We start from the raw sequence: 19674 nt of genomic DNA, 5'->3' as shown, positions 1-19674 counted from the left end.
AAACTTAGCTATTCGCAACTCCAACAAACTATAGGGGGCACTGCAGCCATGTCTAATGGCGGATAAAAAAGGTAAAACAAACGCACGCCGTAGCGTAAAAAATGCTCATAAGCCTAGTAAATTTTGTCTGTAATGCATGATTTTTTCGCTTTATTCATTTCCAATAAATTGCCAAAGTCTTGTGGATATTCTGGCCCACGTAGAAAGCAATGAGAATTCAAGAAGCATTACTAAACGTTAAAAATTAATGCAAATTACGTAGTTCGTAGTTCTAAGCAGCCATTTCCACGATGTTGAATTCAATATTTATCAATTCTTGATAAAACTAATAATTGTGGTCTGACAGGAATAACAATTAATGCTAGATAATTTAATTATATGACATTACAAATTATTTTCAAAGAAGATGATACTTCTTTGCCGAATCGGTTAATTTTAAATTTTCTGTGTCGTATTTTTCTAATTTCTACGTTGTGATTTAATTATGTCATGCCATGCAAATCATCAACAAAATTCTCACGGATATATGGTGGTAGTTTTTTTTCAATTGATTTAACATTATTTCTTTAATCTTTCTGTAAATCTTTCTACCATTTTATTCACCTATAATAAAAAATAAATATGGTTTAACTGACATGCGAAATCTCGCCAAATGTTCTTTGCTCGCACAATACTAAAACTACAACCCTAAACTAGAATCCCACTATTTTGGAGAGGAAAATTATCATCGTTAAAAATTTTTCATTTCGTTCTACGATAATAGATTTAAGAAAATATTTTGCATACTGCTATTCCAACTAAATGCTGCAGTAAAATTAAGTTGGTTAAATTAATTATTTTTAAACCAGGCGGAGAATGAAAGCCCTAATTCTTCGGCTAATATTATCAAATCCTTCTTTCGAACTTAAGATTAAAAAAAAACCATAATCTTACAAATTAGCACAAAACACTTTAAAAAAAACTTACCTGGTATACCGTTATCCTCTTTCAAAAAAAAAAAGGGAAGAAAAATGCATCGAACAGAGCAAATACGAAGTTTGTTAACATAGAATTTTCTTGTGTTTAAGCTTTCGCCATTTACGACAATCATCACACTTTTTAGAGGAAAATAATGAAAGCTAACATTTTTTTGAGAAGATCGAGAATACCATTAAAGGACGAAACAATTTATGTTGCTGAAAGCAATCTAAGACACATCGAATGCGTTAATAAATACTCCTAACAAACTGTCTTTGTTTACGTCAACAGACACAAATGGAACGCAATGTGGCAATGTTTTAGTTTTTTCGGCAGTTTTGTAAATCACCGCAAGGTAGCGTATTCGAGCGCTGGAGTTGCGAATGGTAACCCTTGTACAGCAACAATTAAAAAATCCGATCCAAAATGGCTAAACTTAAGCTGATGCGACGTCTTATTTATATAGCGGCTCTAGAATGCTATAACACCCTATATATAGCTATAGCCGCTATATAAATTAAACGATCATATATATAGCGGCTCTAGGATGATAGGGATCTTAATTTTCATTGGTTTTCATCAACTGGAAGCTCCATTAGAACGCACCTGGTTATTTACCTGTTAACCGCGGTCGACAAGTTGCTCTATGCGAACACAAGGTATGTTACTTATAAATTTATATTTATATTGATAAAAATGGCAGTCTTAGTTGAGTATTAGGGTTTTGATATTTGTAGTGCATTACACCTCAAAGTATTACTGCATAAGAGCTTTAAAATCAAGCTAATTTTGTTGTAAGCGAACAACAGAAAAGGGTTCCGTTTTCTCTATTTTACTCTTGTTGTGTGCTAAAGAATTCAGATACATTCTGTTTGGCTTTTCCAAGAGAAACCACTGGTAAGACTTCAAAAACATCGTGTTAATTTATAATCTATGCCTATGTTTGAGAGATTAATAATGAACCTGTACAGTTTTCATTGCGTAACAAAACTCTCTAAATGGTTTAATTTTAGAAATTTTGATTACACAATGACAAATAATTAAAAAAATAAAATAAAATAAAATACTAAGCTCGTTGCAGTAGCGTAGTCACTTGCCGAGACAGGTGATAAATTATATTCTTGAATTTATTTGGCGGATTTTTTTTTCCGTCACTTGGAAGATTATCTGAAATTTCATTGGATATTTACTGAATCATGATTGCGAATTGAACATTTTTGGACGGAATTTTTACTTCTTAGTGAAGCAATAAAATAGTTTATGGCTTCAAAATTTTTGAAAACTCACCACAATATCACTTTAAGAATTTTGTGAAAGAAAGCCAACATTTTTCAGGGTAAAAAATACGACTATAGCCACATTTTCGTGTTAATTGGTAGGGGCTCTAGGAAATCGTTTAGGCACACGGCAGTATGTCAGTCAAGTTCAGAAATCAGAAAACATACAAACGACGCATCTGCCAGTGTGTATCGTACGCGAACCATTTCAAGGTACTTTCGATCCCTCACATCTTAAAAAAACTACTTGATAAACATGTTTCTAATAAATCTTCATACAACATCAATATTACTAAATTTCACGAATATACTTATTATAATTATGGAAATTTAAGGATGTAAAAATTAATTTTTAGCGCTGACTCACTTTTTAAAATATTTATTCACTTCCAAGTGACTCACATATTTGAAGTTTGACATAAAGATAGATCTAAACAGTAAAAAACGGCATGGGAAGATTTCGATAATTGATAATCTGGCGATCTTTCTTCTCTGGCTTCAATATTTGGCTACTGCACCTGCGCGAGAAGTATTTTTCTTTGCAAATCTAAGCAAAGAAACCAGAAACATCTATTCACATAGGGTTACTATAAATCAGCAGGGTTACCAAAATAAAATTATTTACGCCAAAAATGAGACGACTGCGCCAGATTCCCAATTATCGAAATAACCCCCAACTGCATTAATATACCAAAACGCTAGATTTTATGAGCATCACGGCGCGAGCACTTCACGGTGCAATTTCAAAATGTTTCGCCAAATAGATCAAAACAAAATTGTTTGTCAATTGTTGCCAAATCAAGGTTATTGAAGTTTAAAACTAAATAGATAAATGTGAAACAAAACGGGATTTAAAACAATATTTCGAGTTCCATTAAAATTAAAAGTAATCCATCAAATAATAAAATTCGAAAATCTAGAGTTTTAATTCGCCAACTTGCAGTTATTTAAGAAATTAGCCAAGGTTTTAAAACATTCAATTCCTCTTTAGTGGTTAAAGGTAGGCTTCTGACATGTTTGACGTTAGTGCAATTGCAACAAAGTAAAAACAAACCCGTAAACATAAAGTAAAATTAATGTTTTTTACTAAGTTAAAAAGCAGGTTGTAAAATTTCTAGACTTGTTAGTTTTTACCCCCTTAATCAGAGATTCCAGAGCCTCCTATAGTTTACTAGGCTTTAAATTTAAAAAAAAAATCAGCCAATACATTTATTAAGTCATTAAAATCTTTAGAGTTCGATTAAAATGTAAAATTTTAGCATGATGAACCAAAATGGCAACCATAATTTCAGCAATAGGGAAATATTTTTGCCAATTTAGGGCATTGTCGATCTATGTTAGAACAATTTCAATTGAAAATATAGAAATTACGAAAAAATTTTGCGAGCTGGGAATCTTAGCAGTTTTACCAAGTGTCTCCAAATTTGTAGACACCAAACTCTAAGAGCTTCGGCCTTGCTGATAGTGGCAGAAGCAAGCGTTTTTTGTTTAAAATTGGCGATCGTGCCAAGCCCTTAGTTATCGAAATATCTTCGAAATTACAAATGAAACGATGCCAGTGTAACGTATAAGCTGGAAAAAAAAAATAAGAAAGACGATTACATGGAGCATAATCTTACATTTAGCTTTTCAAAGATTAATGATATCCCAACAAAACATAAATAGAGCCAAATTCGGTCAAAATGGCGATCAGGGTAGGCGATATCATAGACAAAAGAAATAAGATCTAACGGGCATTAAGTATCCATAACAGTTGTTGTTGTTTGTGCCAGCTAGGATGTCAGTTTGGGGCAGACACCCCAAACCACTGTTTCACTCCATAACAGCTCCTTATAGAAATTTAACTATGATTAATGGACTGTTCAATGTTATTTAATTAACACTTTTTTACTTTCTTTGATAGTGAAATTAAACCTTGGTAAGTTATGTTATAATTGGAGTAAAAATTTTTTTTAAATAGTTTATTAACGACTATAACTTGCCACAAAATTAAAACCGGCATCAAAAAGAAAGTAAAAAAAAATCTACATCAGTTGAAGAACATGATGTGGAACTGCTATGAAACTTGGTACCCGCTATGTCTGAACTCTTTTGTAGATGACGCCTCCACTCCAAACCTCATTTCTAACTATCTTGGCTCCTTTTTCGCATTAATATTTTGTAAGGATTAATTTCAAAGAGCAATTTTACACCGAAAAGACTGGATTATCGTTAAAAGTAATCAACATTTCTCAAAGTGTTTATACCTCGGTGACTACGTGTGAACTGAAAGCTTACATTCTTTTAACTGGACCTTTCAGTTACGAAAGAGCTAGCAATAACTTAGATTTTGAAATTAAACTGTGCTTAAGTGTGGTCTATAAGGACTGATAACCTTCAAAATTTTCGATTTTCTGGAAAGAATATGTGTTATGCATAATTTAGTTCTGAATAATTTGATACCTACTTCCTTAACGTACGCTAAAAATTTTTTGAGTTATCCCAAAAAAAAAGAAAAAAAAAGTGAGCTTAGTGTCAACAATAGCTGCTTTATCCTCTTTCTCTCAGAAGTCTTTTTTTCCGTTTTGCATTGCACGACAGTTTTAAAAAGCTTTTCGTATATGTTTACACAACTTTTTTTGTATATTTGTTTGGCTTATTTCTATAATCTGAACCTAAATTTTAACTTAAAAGTCATGCTCATTTTTTCAAAAAATAAATAAATAAATAAATAAAATAAAATTAAAATAAAAAAAATAAGTAAATATCCCAGAATTTTAGCAAACTTTGAGTTTTATTTAAAAATTTCAATAAAAAAATAATAAAATATTTTTAAAAAAATTAAATTGAGGTTCATGCCTTGAGGAAAGTATAAGGCAATACTTTAAAATTAACATTATGGTTATACATGCATTTCAAAGTAAGAGAGAGTGCGTCCTCTTTTTGGAACATGAAACAGCAGTACACTTCACTATTATTTTCTTCGATCATGAAATTGTGCTGTTTAATTGTAAGTTGTATCATGTAATTTTTGGATATTTACAGCTTTCATTCAAAACTGAAAGTTTAAACACAGTTTATATAGAAATTTAGTTACAAGTGTTTGAATGATGGATATTTGTTGCGTCGCGTTAAAAGACCTCTTAAGTCTCCAATGACTGGTCTGTGAACCGGACATTATATTAGGAAGTACCTTTATATTGGGTGACTGTACCCGTAAACCTCAAGTTTGTTACATTTGATTGTGCTATTTCTGTGTGTGTGTGTGTGCTTTTCATCTCATTAAATTGTCTTATTTAATTTTACTATCGTAAACTGATTTAATCAATCGTTTATGATTGTAAAATGTAAAAGTATTTCATGTGCTTATACTATTATGTTTATTCACAGAACCAAGTTGAATGGGAATTATTCTGACTGTCATCTTGGTGGTATGTCTTTCAGCTGTATGCTGCCTGGGATGCTGTTTGCATTTTTTCAGTGGACATAAAAGGCATGTGACTGAAGCTATTGCGTCTAGACGAGAAATGCAATACATTAATCCTTTACCTGACTCTTTCTCGAAAAGCAAAATAAAAAAGACTCTACTAAAACAAACTCAAGATAAGGTTTAATTGGAAGCTTAATACTTCTCATTAGGTAGGTCAAATATAAGTTACTGATAGCAAAAAGTTAGTTCAAAGCTAAACGAGAATAGTTTTTCGTATTTTTGCTCGGATTATTTGACTAAACAACTTTACTTTGCTTGAAACATCTCGATATGTGGTTTCAAAAGATTTTCAAATGTTGTACAATCTAATTATTCGTATTTTCTCAATTAATTACTTTATAGCATAAAAGCCAGAAACGGGTTATTTGCCATGGAACTATCTTCGTTGTGTTGATATGTGTGGGAATCATTATTACGTTGAACACTTAGCACGTTTTCAAAGTTTTTCACTGAATTAGTCGAAAGGAAGCACTTATCTTCTCGTCAAACGTTGCGAAAATCAATATTAATGAAATTCAAAATTTAACTGTTCATTCTGTATTATTTGACCATCGATTACATGGAAAGGCTGATATCCGGTTTATAGGCGGAAATGGACGTATTTATTAGTTTATAGGGGTGTTAGTTGATTTGCTACAGATGTGCACTTTTGCCGCTATATAATTTAGACTTACGTTAGTTTTGTAAAAGTGAAAATTTGCTCACAGCAACATTTTAAAAATCTAAAGTATATTCGATTTATATTCTCACGGCAAAAATTAATTGATTTATTTATTCACAACAAAGTTTTGATCTTACGATTTTGCTTTTACGTTCCTAAACGAAATGAAAATATTTTCTTTTCTTTTTGTTGTTTCCATGGTAACTATTTTTGTTTTCCCTTATTTTATTTTAGAGAATGCAAAAAAAAAAAAGGAATAAGGCACTAGTTACATTATATAAAGTGTGCATCAAAATCCCATCGTTTTTTCCCTTCTCCCCTAATAGATTAATTCAGATGGAATAGTCTTTGCTTGGCAGATTGCCAAGTTACATACAAAAATTACATACAAAAATTCACATACAAAGTCCAAAAATAGCGATTTTCTGTTTATTAGCGCATTGTTGGAGAAGCCTATTCCGCATCGAGTTATGTAAATGTAATTCTTCCAAAAAAAAAAAAAAAAATCAATTTTTTACCAGGGTTAAAAGAGCGCGCGTCCCATCCTTTGCATGCGGCAGAAAAAAGTGTTTCATCTCCCTTGTAAAATTATCATAATGTGACTTATACTTCCTTCTGGCTCTGAGTTACAGAGTTTTTCAACAAAATATGACGTTAAAGTAGAACAAAAATTGATATTTTTAATTAGTCGAATAGTTAATTCACCGAACAAAATATAAAATACTTCAAAAAATTAGAGACGTACCGAGTACTCGGTAACTACTCGGTACTTGGTCAATTTGCCCAGTACTCGGTACTCGGCCAATATCGAGTAGTTGTAAAAAATTGAATATTGTTACAAACTAATAAAAAAATGGCAAGCAATATAATATACTGCAATCATTTACAATTCAAATTTAGAAGTCAAATTTAAATTTTGAGAATAATGAAGTTTGGTATGCTTTAATGACGTAAATCTTTATTTCAATGTCCCCAAAGTTAATAAAATTTATTTATTAAAAATGGGGCAAAAAAAAGTAAAGTCGGGCAGCATTTAATTATTATTAAACAGATTTTTGATGCAAACGAAAATTATTTTTAAGAAATATAAAAATACCTTTTCTTAAAAAATAAAAGCGAATAAAACAACGTCAAAAGCACACATGTGCAGAAACACAGCAGAGACGTGTTTTGGCGTTAGAAGGAGTGCTTTTTTCAATGCATAAAATGGGATATCATGGATTTAAAGATATTCGGCAAAAGTCGGATTTTTTGTTGTCTTTGCAATCATTAACTCACATTTTATGCATTGAAAAAGACGTTCCTTGTAACACCGAAACATGCGTCTGCAGTGTTCCTGCACATTTGTGCTTTTAACGTTGTTTTATTTGCTTTTGAAAATTATGTATGTCTGCCGAGCTAGAACTAAAATAAATTGATATAATATGTTTTAATTCCAACTTCATTAATCATACCGTTTATTTATTTGTTTATTTTTAATTTAAAAAATAACTTCTTTGTAGAGTTTTTGACACAACCAAAATCTTTTAAATAATGCATAATTAATTTTCAGCTGGAATTTTGTTTTAAAACTATTATATGGACATTGAGGTCTATACTAATATTCCACTGAGTTCAAAATTCATCATGTATGTGTCAGTGGTTCTTCACCCGGTACTCGGTAACTCGGTACTCGGCCGAGTAGTGAAAGGCGAAATACTCGGCCGAAGTGCTACTCGGTACGTCTCTACATAAAATAATAACATATGTCATGAAGTATCATAAAAAGTTAAATGAAAAGGTAAAATTAAACTGTGAGGGACAAAATGGAAGCAGTTACTTCAGTGATCGGAAATTATTTTCTCCAATGTACTACAATATGATTATACCCCTAATACATTTATATCAAGAAAGAATTAATTATGAAAAGGCTTAATTTTTTTTAAACAAATGCAGGTTTCAGGTTAACAATAAAGGTAAATTTTTGCGACAAATTGTATTAATGTTTATTTTATTCTGTGTGCATTTCAGTTACATCTAATATCTATTTTTAAACGGTAGATGCTAGTAATAAAAATATTTGTCTATTTCTAAAGTTAAACAAAATATAATTTCCTTAAAAGAAAGACATTTTAAAGAACTCTCAACTAAATGTATTCCAAGAATTTTATTATGTTAAACAAAATTTAGGAAAGAAAAAGAGAATACTAATAAAGTTATCACACATTAGCATGACAAATCTCTAATTTTGTAACTCTAATACAAAAAAACTCTTCTGCATTTAACCCCTTATTATATTTTATAGCTCTTTCTATTCAAGTGCATAAATTAGAAAACAACTGTAGAATGCATTTGGAACGTAAGTAGCGAACGAGATATTTTCTAAATTTTCTAATTCAATTTAAAACTTTATTTCCGCAGCAAGTTGTCTAAAATATCCCCTTTAGTGATGATGTCTAATATACTGGACACGAACTTTAAACAGCTTCTAATCTCTACATAGTATAAAATGAAGTCTCCAAAAAGCGTCTGTTTGTTTGAAAGCGCAAAACTCGAGAACTACCTGGGCGGATTCGCTGAAATTTTCACAGTATCTTTCTTATAGCACCGGAAAGGTTTGCAGACCGGTTCGGAAAAAAAATCGATAAGTAGTTCTTTTTTTATTTCTATTTAGGCCCAATTTTCACATAAATTCCCAAATATGGGGGTGAACAATTACTTGCACATAATTATATTACATATCGTTGGAAAGGGTACAATTTTCCGCGTTCTACAATTTCAATTTGTTTCGATACTCTAACTTAGTTACGGTGGGAGTTATTTGCGTTTTTAACTCGAATTTTTTTAGGCTTAGCTGAAATTTTGGCAATACTTTCTTCAATCAATCTATCAATAAAAAGTGAAGGAATTGTTCCACAGTTTTCTTTTTGACACCACTGGAAAAAGCGATATTTTTTACTCCAGATCCATCTCGCCCTATGTTCCAAAAATAAGCTTACATCACAAAAGGAAAAAAAGTTACAAGCCTTTTTAAATCAAGTTCAAAAAATCTCATTTCCATTCAAATTGTTAACCATTTTCTTTCGCATTTTAATTCCTTAAACTTATTTTATTTTGTGTTTCCATGTTTACGCTTTTTAAATCTTTCTTTCTCGATTTAACTTTTTGAAAGTAATTTAATCTCTCTCGGCATTGTTTGGGAGGGAAATTTTACATGATGTTTTTTTTTGTTTATTTATTCAAGCCTGATTGTTGAGTATACGTCACTTGACACAATTTTTATTTTCAAGGCGGACCGCACAAAGCCGGACAACGCAGCTAGTCGTTTAATAATTGATTAAATTACTTGATTTTTTTAAAGTTGACTCTTTACAGTTTGCTTATTATTATTTAGAATTGTTCGTTTTAAGATTAAAAACACAAAGAAATAGGGATTGACGGGTTGTGACTGCCTCATTTTTCCAATCATAGACTATCGACGAGTTTTAGATTCTGATTTTTAAAAATATGTAATCTTATTGAGATTTTTCATGATAATGATTATATTTATCATTTTAAATGCATATATCATAATTTATTATCTTACTAGAAAATCGCCGTCAAGGTATGACGGGTGAACATTGCTTCTACATTTGAACGAAGCAGTTGCCTGTTTGGTGATATTTTGATAGTTAAAATTGCAACCCTAACTCCAGTGGATAAACCCTTAACTCCAGTAGGTAGCGTTCATTGTTGACTGCTTTTTCGTTTCTTCATTGCTCTGAAATGCCACAGTCTTAACAGCAAAACAGTTAGGTACATAAAAACATATTTGCTTAATTATTTCAAAATTCCGACTGAAGGGGATATAGCATTTTTTCCCCACTATTCTAGAATCAGGGAAAATTTCTTTCATTTCATCTGTAACTTCAAATTTACGTTTGGAATATATTATAAGTTGAGCTCATATTTGAAAATAATATACTCGGACTTTTTTTTTCTACATTTTTTTGTAGATCCTGAGCTTTTTGGCTTTCTTGTTGCGGGGTCAGTTTTACTCTCTGTCGTCATTTTGTGTCTCTTCGGGATGTGTATTTGCTTGTACAAATGGGGTGACTTGGAAATGGATGAAGCGGATGAATACACATGAATCAGCCGAACAATTTGTACTATTACTTTTTGTTCTTATATATATATATATATATATATATATATATATATATATATATATATATATATATATATATATATATATATATATATATATATATATATATATATATATATATATATATATTCTTTTTAATTTAAAAAATAAAATATTTGGTAAGTTTTGATTTTTCAACCTTTTCTACTGGTGTAAGTATTACTAGGGCTGAAGTATTAATAAGCTTCTTTTTTGGCTTGCAAATCTTACTCGTTTATAGCAAAATATTGTTCAATAAACTTTTATTTGTTTTCGCTTTTCTAATGTTTTGGTTCTTATCACTAATAACAGTAATTATTAAACCCTTCCCCTTTTTCTTTCTGACTTTAAAAACTCTGTTTCTGATTCGTATGCCCTTTATGTCATACTCTTAATTACTTCCAAGTGGTACTAGTAGTAGTATAAATATTTTAAATGCTCAATTTAACAAAAAACAAAAATAAAATAAATAAATAAATGAATAAAATTTAAAAAGAAAAGAAGAAAAAAAAAGCGTTGGTAAAATGAAAGCACATCCAAAAAATTCTTAGCTCCCATATTTTTGCAAGTACATTACAATCGTCCGCTAACATAGTAACAAGTCTGCAAGTACTTGTTACTTTTACTTATCCCGTAGTACTTTCGCATGAGGAATCAAAATCTGCAATCCCGTATCGTTTTTTAGTTATTACAATGTGTGTGTTCTAATTATGTATTTTTTAGTATTGATTTTGATCACGTAACAATGTTTTTTTTTCCAAAAATATAATATAAAATTTCTCCCGCCAGATTTTAAGGCGGTCTACAAGTTCAATTTAGCGTTTTGTGAAAAATTGCCTAAAAAATAGTAAACTGCTGTCAAACAATTCTTCTCTGCGGTTGACTTCTGACCCTACAAAACTAGCTGTTAGATAACCACATCCTTAAGAGGAATTCTGCAATGTATATGGGGCAGTGAGAAGCAAAGGGATGTAAGTGGACATTTTAAAGTTTTGAGCAAAACGGGCTTATAGTAAATAAAGTCCTACACAGACTTTCATTGAAAAGTTTTTCTATATCACTCTGTATAACAGCACGTCTACCAGGGCTAGTAGTAATGTATCTCATTCCAAGACTGAGGAGGGGTTTACCTACTATTTGTACGGGTTATCTCCAAATTTTTAATTTTGCCACTTACATCCCTTTGCTTCTCACTGCCTCATATGAAGAAAAGCTTCACAACTTCATTCACATTGCTTTTATTTTTAATCTATAGGTATTATTTATTTTATTTTCTTCCGATAAAAATCAATACAATAACTTACCAGTAACATCCAAGAATATTTCCTCTGATTTTAAGGTATTTAGTACTCCATTAATTGTATTGGAAGCTTGGCACAAATATATTCCTTGAAAACTGTAAGTAACATTTTGTATGAAAAACGTCGCATTATTCGTCCTTTCTTGCCACACAACAGGATCACCACTAATTCTTTGGAGCCATGAGTACCTAAAAATATAAAGTAAAGAATAAATTTTATAAAGGTTTTCCTCATCTGAAATATTATTTTAGTCTTTTTAAATTGAGGATTAAAAAATAATTCGCCATGAACACCCTGTTTATGACCCCTGTATAACACACTCTGTTTAGCAGAATCACAGCAGAAATCGGTTTCGATGAATCACAGCTACACAGCTGTTTTATAATACAAAATTGAAATAACTGAGACAATATTACATCATATATATATATATATATATATATATATATATATATATATATATATATATATATATATATATATGTCTTTCCATCATTGAAATCCAACACATTACTATTTCAATTTAAGAGCTAGTACAAAATGTCTCCATTTTTTGAAAGAAGTCATAGGTAAAGATCTTTCAAAAGTAGAGTTATTCTTATATTTTTAAGATGCTTTAAACAAGGGTCGAATTTTTTTTCTAATAGTTTAAGATTTTGCATCATTGTTAAGCTGTGAAAAAGTTACTTTAGGTAATTATTGTTCGAAATTTCCAAACAAAAACACAATTTTCATCAGTAATTATTGTGAGGAGAGATTAAATTAGCATTAAAAAAATAAAAAAAAACATTACTGTTCTTTAAACATTTTGAAAGAATAAAACCTACAGTTGGGGCAAACCGTACCTTGCAGCGTCGTACTGCTGTGTATGATTAGGATCTGTGTAACCTTTACAATGCTGCCAAGTAAGGTTTGCTCCAATTATAAACTAATCTGCATAGTGATATCATTTAATAAGCACGTGATTTGTACTTTAAAATTTTTATAGGGATCCGATATTTTCACATTTAGGCATCTCATCCAGAATAAGTGTAGGACACTTTAAATGATCAACGAATTTGGGATAATCAATGGAAACCTTAAACGTGACTGAATGGTATTCTGCCGTGTTTAGTGCAATTTAGTGTTTTTGTCTCCATGTACGAGTATTTGATTCAGATTCAACTTTTTCTAATTTTTAAAAAAAAATATTTCCCACTGACAAACGACCATATAGCAGTGTATGTAGGTGAAATGTGGGACAAAGAACCACCTGATGAGGGTAACTTAATTTTGATAGAAAGTGCAGATATGAACTTGTGCTTAGCACGGCAGTATTAGTAATGATATCATGCAAGAAAAGGGCCGTACTTCACTGTGTTTTCGCACAACTGTCGTGTTTTTTTAAAACCATTTGTTACTTTTTTCTATATTTTAACTTCGTTGAAGAAATTATTTAATTTTAACCTTAAAAAAGTATGACAAGAAATAGAAAGTAATTCGGTGCATGAAAAGTCTCTAATTTGAACTTGAGTAGATTTTTTTTCACGCCACACGTTCTAGATGACATTGCTCGATCAACACTTTTCCTTCGAATGGACAGCCGTATCTAATGAAAAAGTGGTATGATTCATTTCTTAGAAAAGTACCTAAAAATTAGTAACAATTGGAACTGGTTAGTTTCTAACGCCAATCCCTCCAAGAATTGTATCACACTCGAATATTTTTCTCATTAAGCACACTGAAAAAAAAAAAATTGTGTCAGATTGCCAGTATTAATGGGTGCAATGTTACACGAATTCTGAAGTGTGTAACTTTATTGTTTCAAAAACTACAATTGTTTGAGCAACTTTGCGCTATGGTTTCAACAGAATTCAAAGCGCATGCGTAAAGATCAGAATCGACGCAGAGCAAGTAAACTCTGTTTAGCGAACCGAAAATATACCATTATACTTTATTTATTTTAAATTTTATTAATGATTGTATCAAGTACGTACAAATAAAAATTAGTTAAAAATTTTTTAGGAGATTTTTTTTAAAAATAATGTGATTGCAGTTCAGTTAAAGCTAAAGTAGATTCCCCTTTCTTTTGAACCTAAATGATTAATGCTCATTTTAAACTCGACTCTAAAATTTCTCCAATACATTAGAACTGATTTATAGTGCAAAAAGATTTATTGCGATCACATGTTTTCAAAAGTTTCTGAGGTGCATGGACAATTGCTAAAGATTATCCTCACCCAAGATTCTTGTCACTTCCCTCCATCTAAAAAAAAAAACATCATCGATCACGATGGAACATTCTGCGACTGATCCTCCTTGACAGCATTATCGATGATAGTTTAACAAAAAAAGAAAATAAAAGGGAAGCGACAAACGTATCAAGTTAACACTGATGATTGCTACGTTTGATACAGAAGGACACTTTCTCATTATGCAAAGGAATTACATACTCTATTTCCAAGAATAAAATATGTGTATTCTTTCGATGTGGTATCGCTATTTGGTATTATGACGCTTAATACTAACTCTGATTTGCATTACTTCTAATGGTCACAGCTCGAACTTACGCCATCAGCCTCTTGATAAGACCTAGCTTTACTTGACATTGTTTTCAAGAGTATTTTATTTATTCATCTTATTTTCCTTCAAAATAAATTATGAAATTCTTTCGAATAGAGGATTAAATACGTATGATATTATTTCTGTATCTCAGAGTTAGAAGGACGTAAGTCACATTATGATAATTTTACAGGAAAGAAGAAAAACTTTTTTCTGGCGCATGCAAAGGATGAACTGCGAGCTCTATTAATCCTGGTAAAAAATTGAAAATGATTTTTTTTTTTTAGAATTACGTTTACATGGCTCGATGCGAGGTAGACTTCTACATGCAATGCACTAGTAAACTGAAAATCACATTTTTTGGACTCTGAGGTACAGATTTTAAGCGTATGAAACTTTGTAAAACGTGCAATCATTATCCTTTGTTATCTGATAACACGCGAATTTTCGTGTGGTAAACTGGTTCAAAATCCTTTTTGTCACTTGAAGATACAACCCCGACACGTTTTAAAAAGAACTTCGTAAATTACGTATCAATTTGATTGAAATTTTAATATAACGCACGAAAAAAAAAACAGAAAAAAAAAACGGGAAAAAAATCCCCACACAAAAACAGATTTGAGTGTAATGGTAATCCAGCCTTCTATAGTATCTTCCGACATAACTTGTCAATTGTGTAAATTTTGGAGAAAAGAAACATTTTCGGCCAAAAAACATCATTTATATTTTTAATTTATAAGAAAAGAATTCCTGTTTAAATAATAGCATTTTGTAAATTAGAAGCAAAAACGGCTGTTGTATAATTTCGCCTCTTGACAGCTCAGGTGTTTCTATAGGGTGGTAAACTGGGTGTTAAAATTCAGTGTCATTGACATACGCATCCTAAAGATAACACGTAAAAAAGGATGTAATGCCGGGGTACAATAAGGCGACATACTACACTGTAAAAAAAGTTCCTGAAATTTTACGGTAAAAGTTACCGGCATTCATGTTGCCAGTAACTATTTCCGTAAAATCCAATTTTACTGTAAAATTTTACAGTAGAATTAATAAACGAGAGTTTAAAAAATTCAAAATTCGAACTGCAGGTTCGTTTTCGGGACCTTCCAAACGGCAGGCGGCTTGGATGTCCTCCATACGAGTAGTCACGCATCGAGTAAGAGAAATACGGTTTATATGCTTTGCACTGTAAGTCACGTGGTGTATCAATTGTCGCTGCATCGTTTATTTTCTTTGGTACAATTTGCTGTATTTTTTCTGTATTGTAAACAATACATTTTTCAGTAAGATTTATCATAAAAGTTTCCTCAATTTTTAACAGTGTATGCAAAACCTCATATGAAAGGGGATTACACTATTTGGCAAAAAATAGAGATTAAAATGTGCATAAAGGAAAAACTTTAAAATATTTTTGCATATTTTCTTTATACATTTTCTACAAATTACAAACGTAATCTATATTTTAAGCAATGAATACACGTACTATCTTCTTATTTTACCTCACAATAGTAATTAAATAATCATTACATGGAAGTGTATGTGATTGTAAACAGAGAAAACAAAATACATTAAGAAAAACGACAGATCTTGATTAAAATTTTGTTAGCGACATACTTCAAAGAAAAAAATAAAATTAAACTTTTACTTCAATCTTTTTTTTTTCCCTCATGCAAATGGTATTGTTTTTTTATTATTATTTTTCTTCTGTAAGATGCCTTAGCTGCATCATCGGAATTTTTTTTTGTATTTTTATAAGAGACTTAGGATTAGTTTTTTGCTCCGAAATTATTGTTTTTCTTTATCGAAAGTTTCCCCTCTTTTCCAATTCTTTGAAATTTCTTAAACTTCTTCCAACACTTCTTTTTGACATTTTTTTTATCGGATTTATTTTCTGATAATGTTTTCAAAATACACAAAATATTTTACGATGATTAATTTTTCTGATATAACCAAAAGAAATATTTGATAACTGATGAAAATTCAGAACTTAAATTTCTGTACCAATTTTTTCTTCCCAAGAATCATGTAGTGAATGTATGATCCATATCAATTCTATAACTCCAAAAAAATATAATTATTAATAAACACATTTTACCAGTTTTGTTCTTAAAAAAATAACTTATTCATTTATGCTTTTTCTAAGCGGAGTTGAAAATGAAAAGAGCATATACGCAATTGGAGCAGTGAAAAGTTGCACTGAAGTAAAAAAAGTATTTTATCAACAATTTTGAATCAAATACTATAAGCTTACTAGCTGCGTCGCCCGGCTTTGCGCGGCCTACTTCGAAAATTCAAATTAGGGCAAGTGACGCGTGTTCAACAATCATGATTGAATTTATTATTTTTTTTTTAATCTGTAAAATTTTGTGGCAGATTTTGAAAAAAATAAGAAAAAAAAGGAAAGATTTTAAACCCACCATCTACTTTCTACCTAAACAATAGATAAAGCTTGAAAAAAAAAAAAAAAAAGCTTTTAAGTGGCGGATTTAAAATTTTGCAAATGTTGCAATTGCGCGAGAGGCCCCATGACCATAGGGGCCCGTAGGATATACAAAAATGTTTAAAATAAATGTTTTACAAGTTCCTAGATAGAGAAAGAGGGCCACAAAATACATTTCGCCGATCTTCAAACTTGAAACTCCGCTGAAGCGATACAGAAAAGAATGCATTACTGTGATTCATACTACAAATATCGAAAATTTTAAAATTACCGTCGGTTCAACGGTAATCTCACAAAATGTGAAAAAAACTTGTTTCGCCACCTCATATTTGTTTTCAAGTTGGTCTCCAATTCGGCTATATATCATCAAATGATCGTAAGTCTAAGACGCTATATTATTTTTGCATTGAAATAAGTAATTAATAGCCACACAAAAATGAGAATATAAGCCTTTTAAAACACCCGATGGAAAACAAAAAGAGAAGTAAGTGCACAACTTGAACGTACGCAGATGCCACATACGAAATTTTAACCTTCTACGGCTTACCATTTTTGAGTTATGACTTATGTAAGTAGAGATACATATGTACAGTGGCTCCCAAAAGTGTTCGTACACCTACGACTTTCAATGAAATAGGACTCTATTCATTGGTTAGAATTAATATTTCGGAATAGGTATTTAATTATAAGATCTATGATCAATTTTCAACAAAACTACATGCATTTTTTTAAAAAAAATATTAAAATTTAATTTTTTAAAAATCAAAAACCAAAAAGTGCCGGAAATTTTATCTCACAAAAGTCTTCGTACACTTTAAAAAAAGTCTACATATTATTGAATAATCTAATCTTTTATTAAGTTATTACTTAATAGAATGTCATGCAGTATCAACAACACCTTTTAAAGGTCTGGGAATAACTTTCATTCTTTTTTCTTTCTTTTTTTTTTGCGTAATCCGTAATTTCTGAGTAAGTGTTCAACCACACTTCGAGAGTCTTACTGTTTCTAGCTCTATTTTCGTTTCAAAGCCGTATTTTCGTAATCTAGCATCCAAATATCTCTAAATATTGTACATTAAATTCAAATCTGGAGATTGAAGGGGTATTTTCTAAACTTTAGGACTATTGAGGCACTAGACGCAAACGTTGAAAACTGTGTGCTTCTTATCGTTATCTTGATAAAAAGGCAAAAGTTGTTTCCGACAGCCAAATTTTTGGCTAAGAGTTCAAAATTCGTGGTGCTGATATGCACCCTCACACAAAAACACCTTCACCGTCCTGGTTAACTGCTCCAACTAAGTTGTTAAGATTACGTTCCTAATTTTTTCTTCTATCTACAATTATACAACAATTTAACCAAAAATCTTAACTTCATTTCTATCTGTAAGTAAAACGTAATTCCATAACGTTTTGAGCTTATTTATCATTGATTTTGCGACGAAAAGCGAAAGCTTTCTGTTTTTCGCTGGACCAAGAAAATTTCTGCGGGAAGAGGTCCCATTTAATCCAGCTAATCAGAAAACTTGGCGAACAATATTAGGTAAAAATTAAGTTTAAAAATTTTCTTTTAACTCTGCAGAAACCTTTACAGCAATCAAATGTGTATTTTTCATAGATTTTTTAACAGTAAATCTTCGATCACGCTTTGTCAACTTCGCCAGTTGACCTTTTCTTACCTTGTTTTCGGTCCGATTCTTTTCTTTAAAGCATTTTATCAAGCACTTTACTATAGAATGGAATAAATTAACTGATTTAGAGACATTTCAAACCAATTTACCAATACAGTGAGGAAAAAATTCAGATTTCATATGGTGTTTGCGGTTTTTTACGAATACCAGCCATTTTAAAGTAATAAGCACAATATTAAGGAATAAACAAACAAAAAATTTAAGCCAAATGACTTTTAAGGGTCAATACAATACAAAAATAATAAAGAAACCACATATAATAAACTTTAATCATGAATTTATTCGAAAATATTTGAGTGTACGAAGACTTTTGTGGCGTATTATTTCTCTGTCTCTTCGTTTTTTGACCCATTTCAAAAAGAAGATCCGTTAATATTTTGAAAAAACTGCAGGGCTTTATTTAGAATGACATAGGAATGATGTGAAAAACTATTGGACTTCATATTCGAATTCAGTTTTACGTTATTTAGATTTTACTAAAAAATTTCAATGTGTACGAACACTTTTGGGAGCCACTGTACATCCAGTCGCAAAAAAAACAACGCAATAATTAACGTGTTTGTACCTGAATGCAGTATTGAAAATTATTTCAGGGGTGACTAAAATAGAATTCATATTGAAATTTAAGTACAAAATTTTACATGACTTACCCCTTTTACTTTGCATTAAAAAGTAAAACAGCGAAGGGGTTTTTTTTTTCTCGAAAACATCGGCCATTTCCATTGACTTTTCGATGTTTTTTAAGGCCGATGGGCCGATGTTTACTCTAAGTTAGCATCGGCCGCCGATGCGACGAGCCGACGCATCAGCTTAAGATCAGCCTTTTTGGATCGGAGCGCGTGTTTGAGTGGTTGTCTTTTCTGGCGAGTTATCGCGTTGGTGATTGTTCACTGTAAGCAATTATTAGTGGCACGTGAATTGTTTATAAAATAAAATATTATTTTCTGCAAATTTGGCGAAATCCGAAACTTGGCTGTGGTAACCCAAGAAGTGCAACAATGAAAAATCCGATCCAAAATGGCTAAACTTAAGCTGATGCGTCGACCTGTCTATATAGCGGCTCTAGAGTCCTACATTGTAGTAATTTTGTTTGATTTTGTGTACAATATAAAATCAAACGAAAAAATTAAAATAAATAAAAACGTAAATTGTCCATTTGCAAACATGCTTACCGTGTTTAGCAAGTTTTAAAAAAG

General features: G+C 31.0%; 1 protein-coding gene across 1 annotated transcript in view; it reads right to left on the bottom strand.

The window, feature by feature from the left end:
• The window catches only part of LOC129225751 (synaptogenesis protein syg-1-like), a 240936-nt gene that overhangs the window by 37362 nt on the left and 183900 nt on the right, over positions 1–19674 (bottom strand). Inside the window, exon 6 of the mRNA XM_054860249.1 lies at positions 11813–11997. Within this exon, the coding sequence (XP_054716224.1) occupies positions 11813–11997 (185 nt within the window). The remainder of the gene's footprint in view (positions 1–11812; positions 11998–19674) is intronic.

The sequence above is a fragment of the Uloborus diversus genome, chromosome 7 (assembly GCF_026930045.1).
Source record: "Uloborus diversus isolate 005 chromosome 7, Udiv.v.3.1, whole genome shotgun sequence".
NCBI lineage: Eukaryota > Metazoa > Arthropoda > Arachnida > Araneae > Uloboridae > Uloborus > Uloborus diversus.
This window is presented reverse-complemented; position numbering and strand designations above follow the sequence as displayed.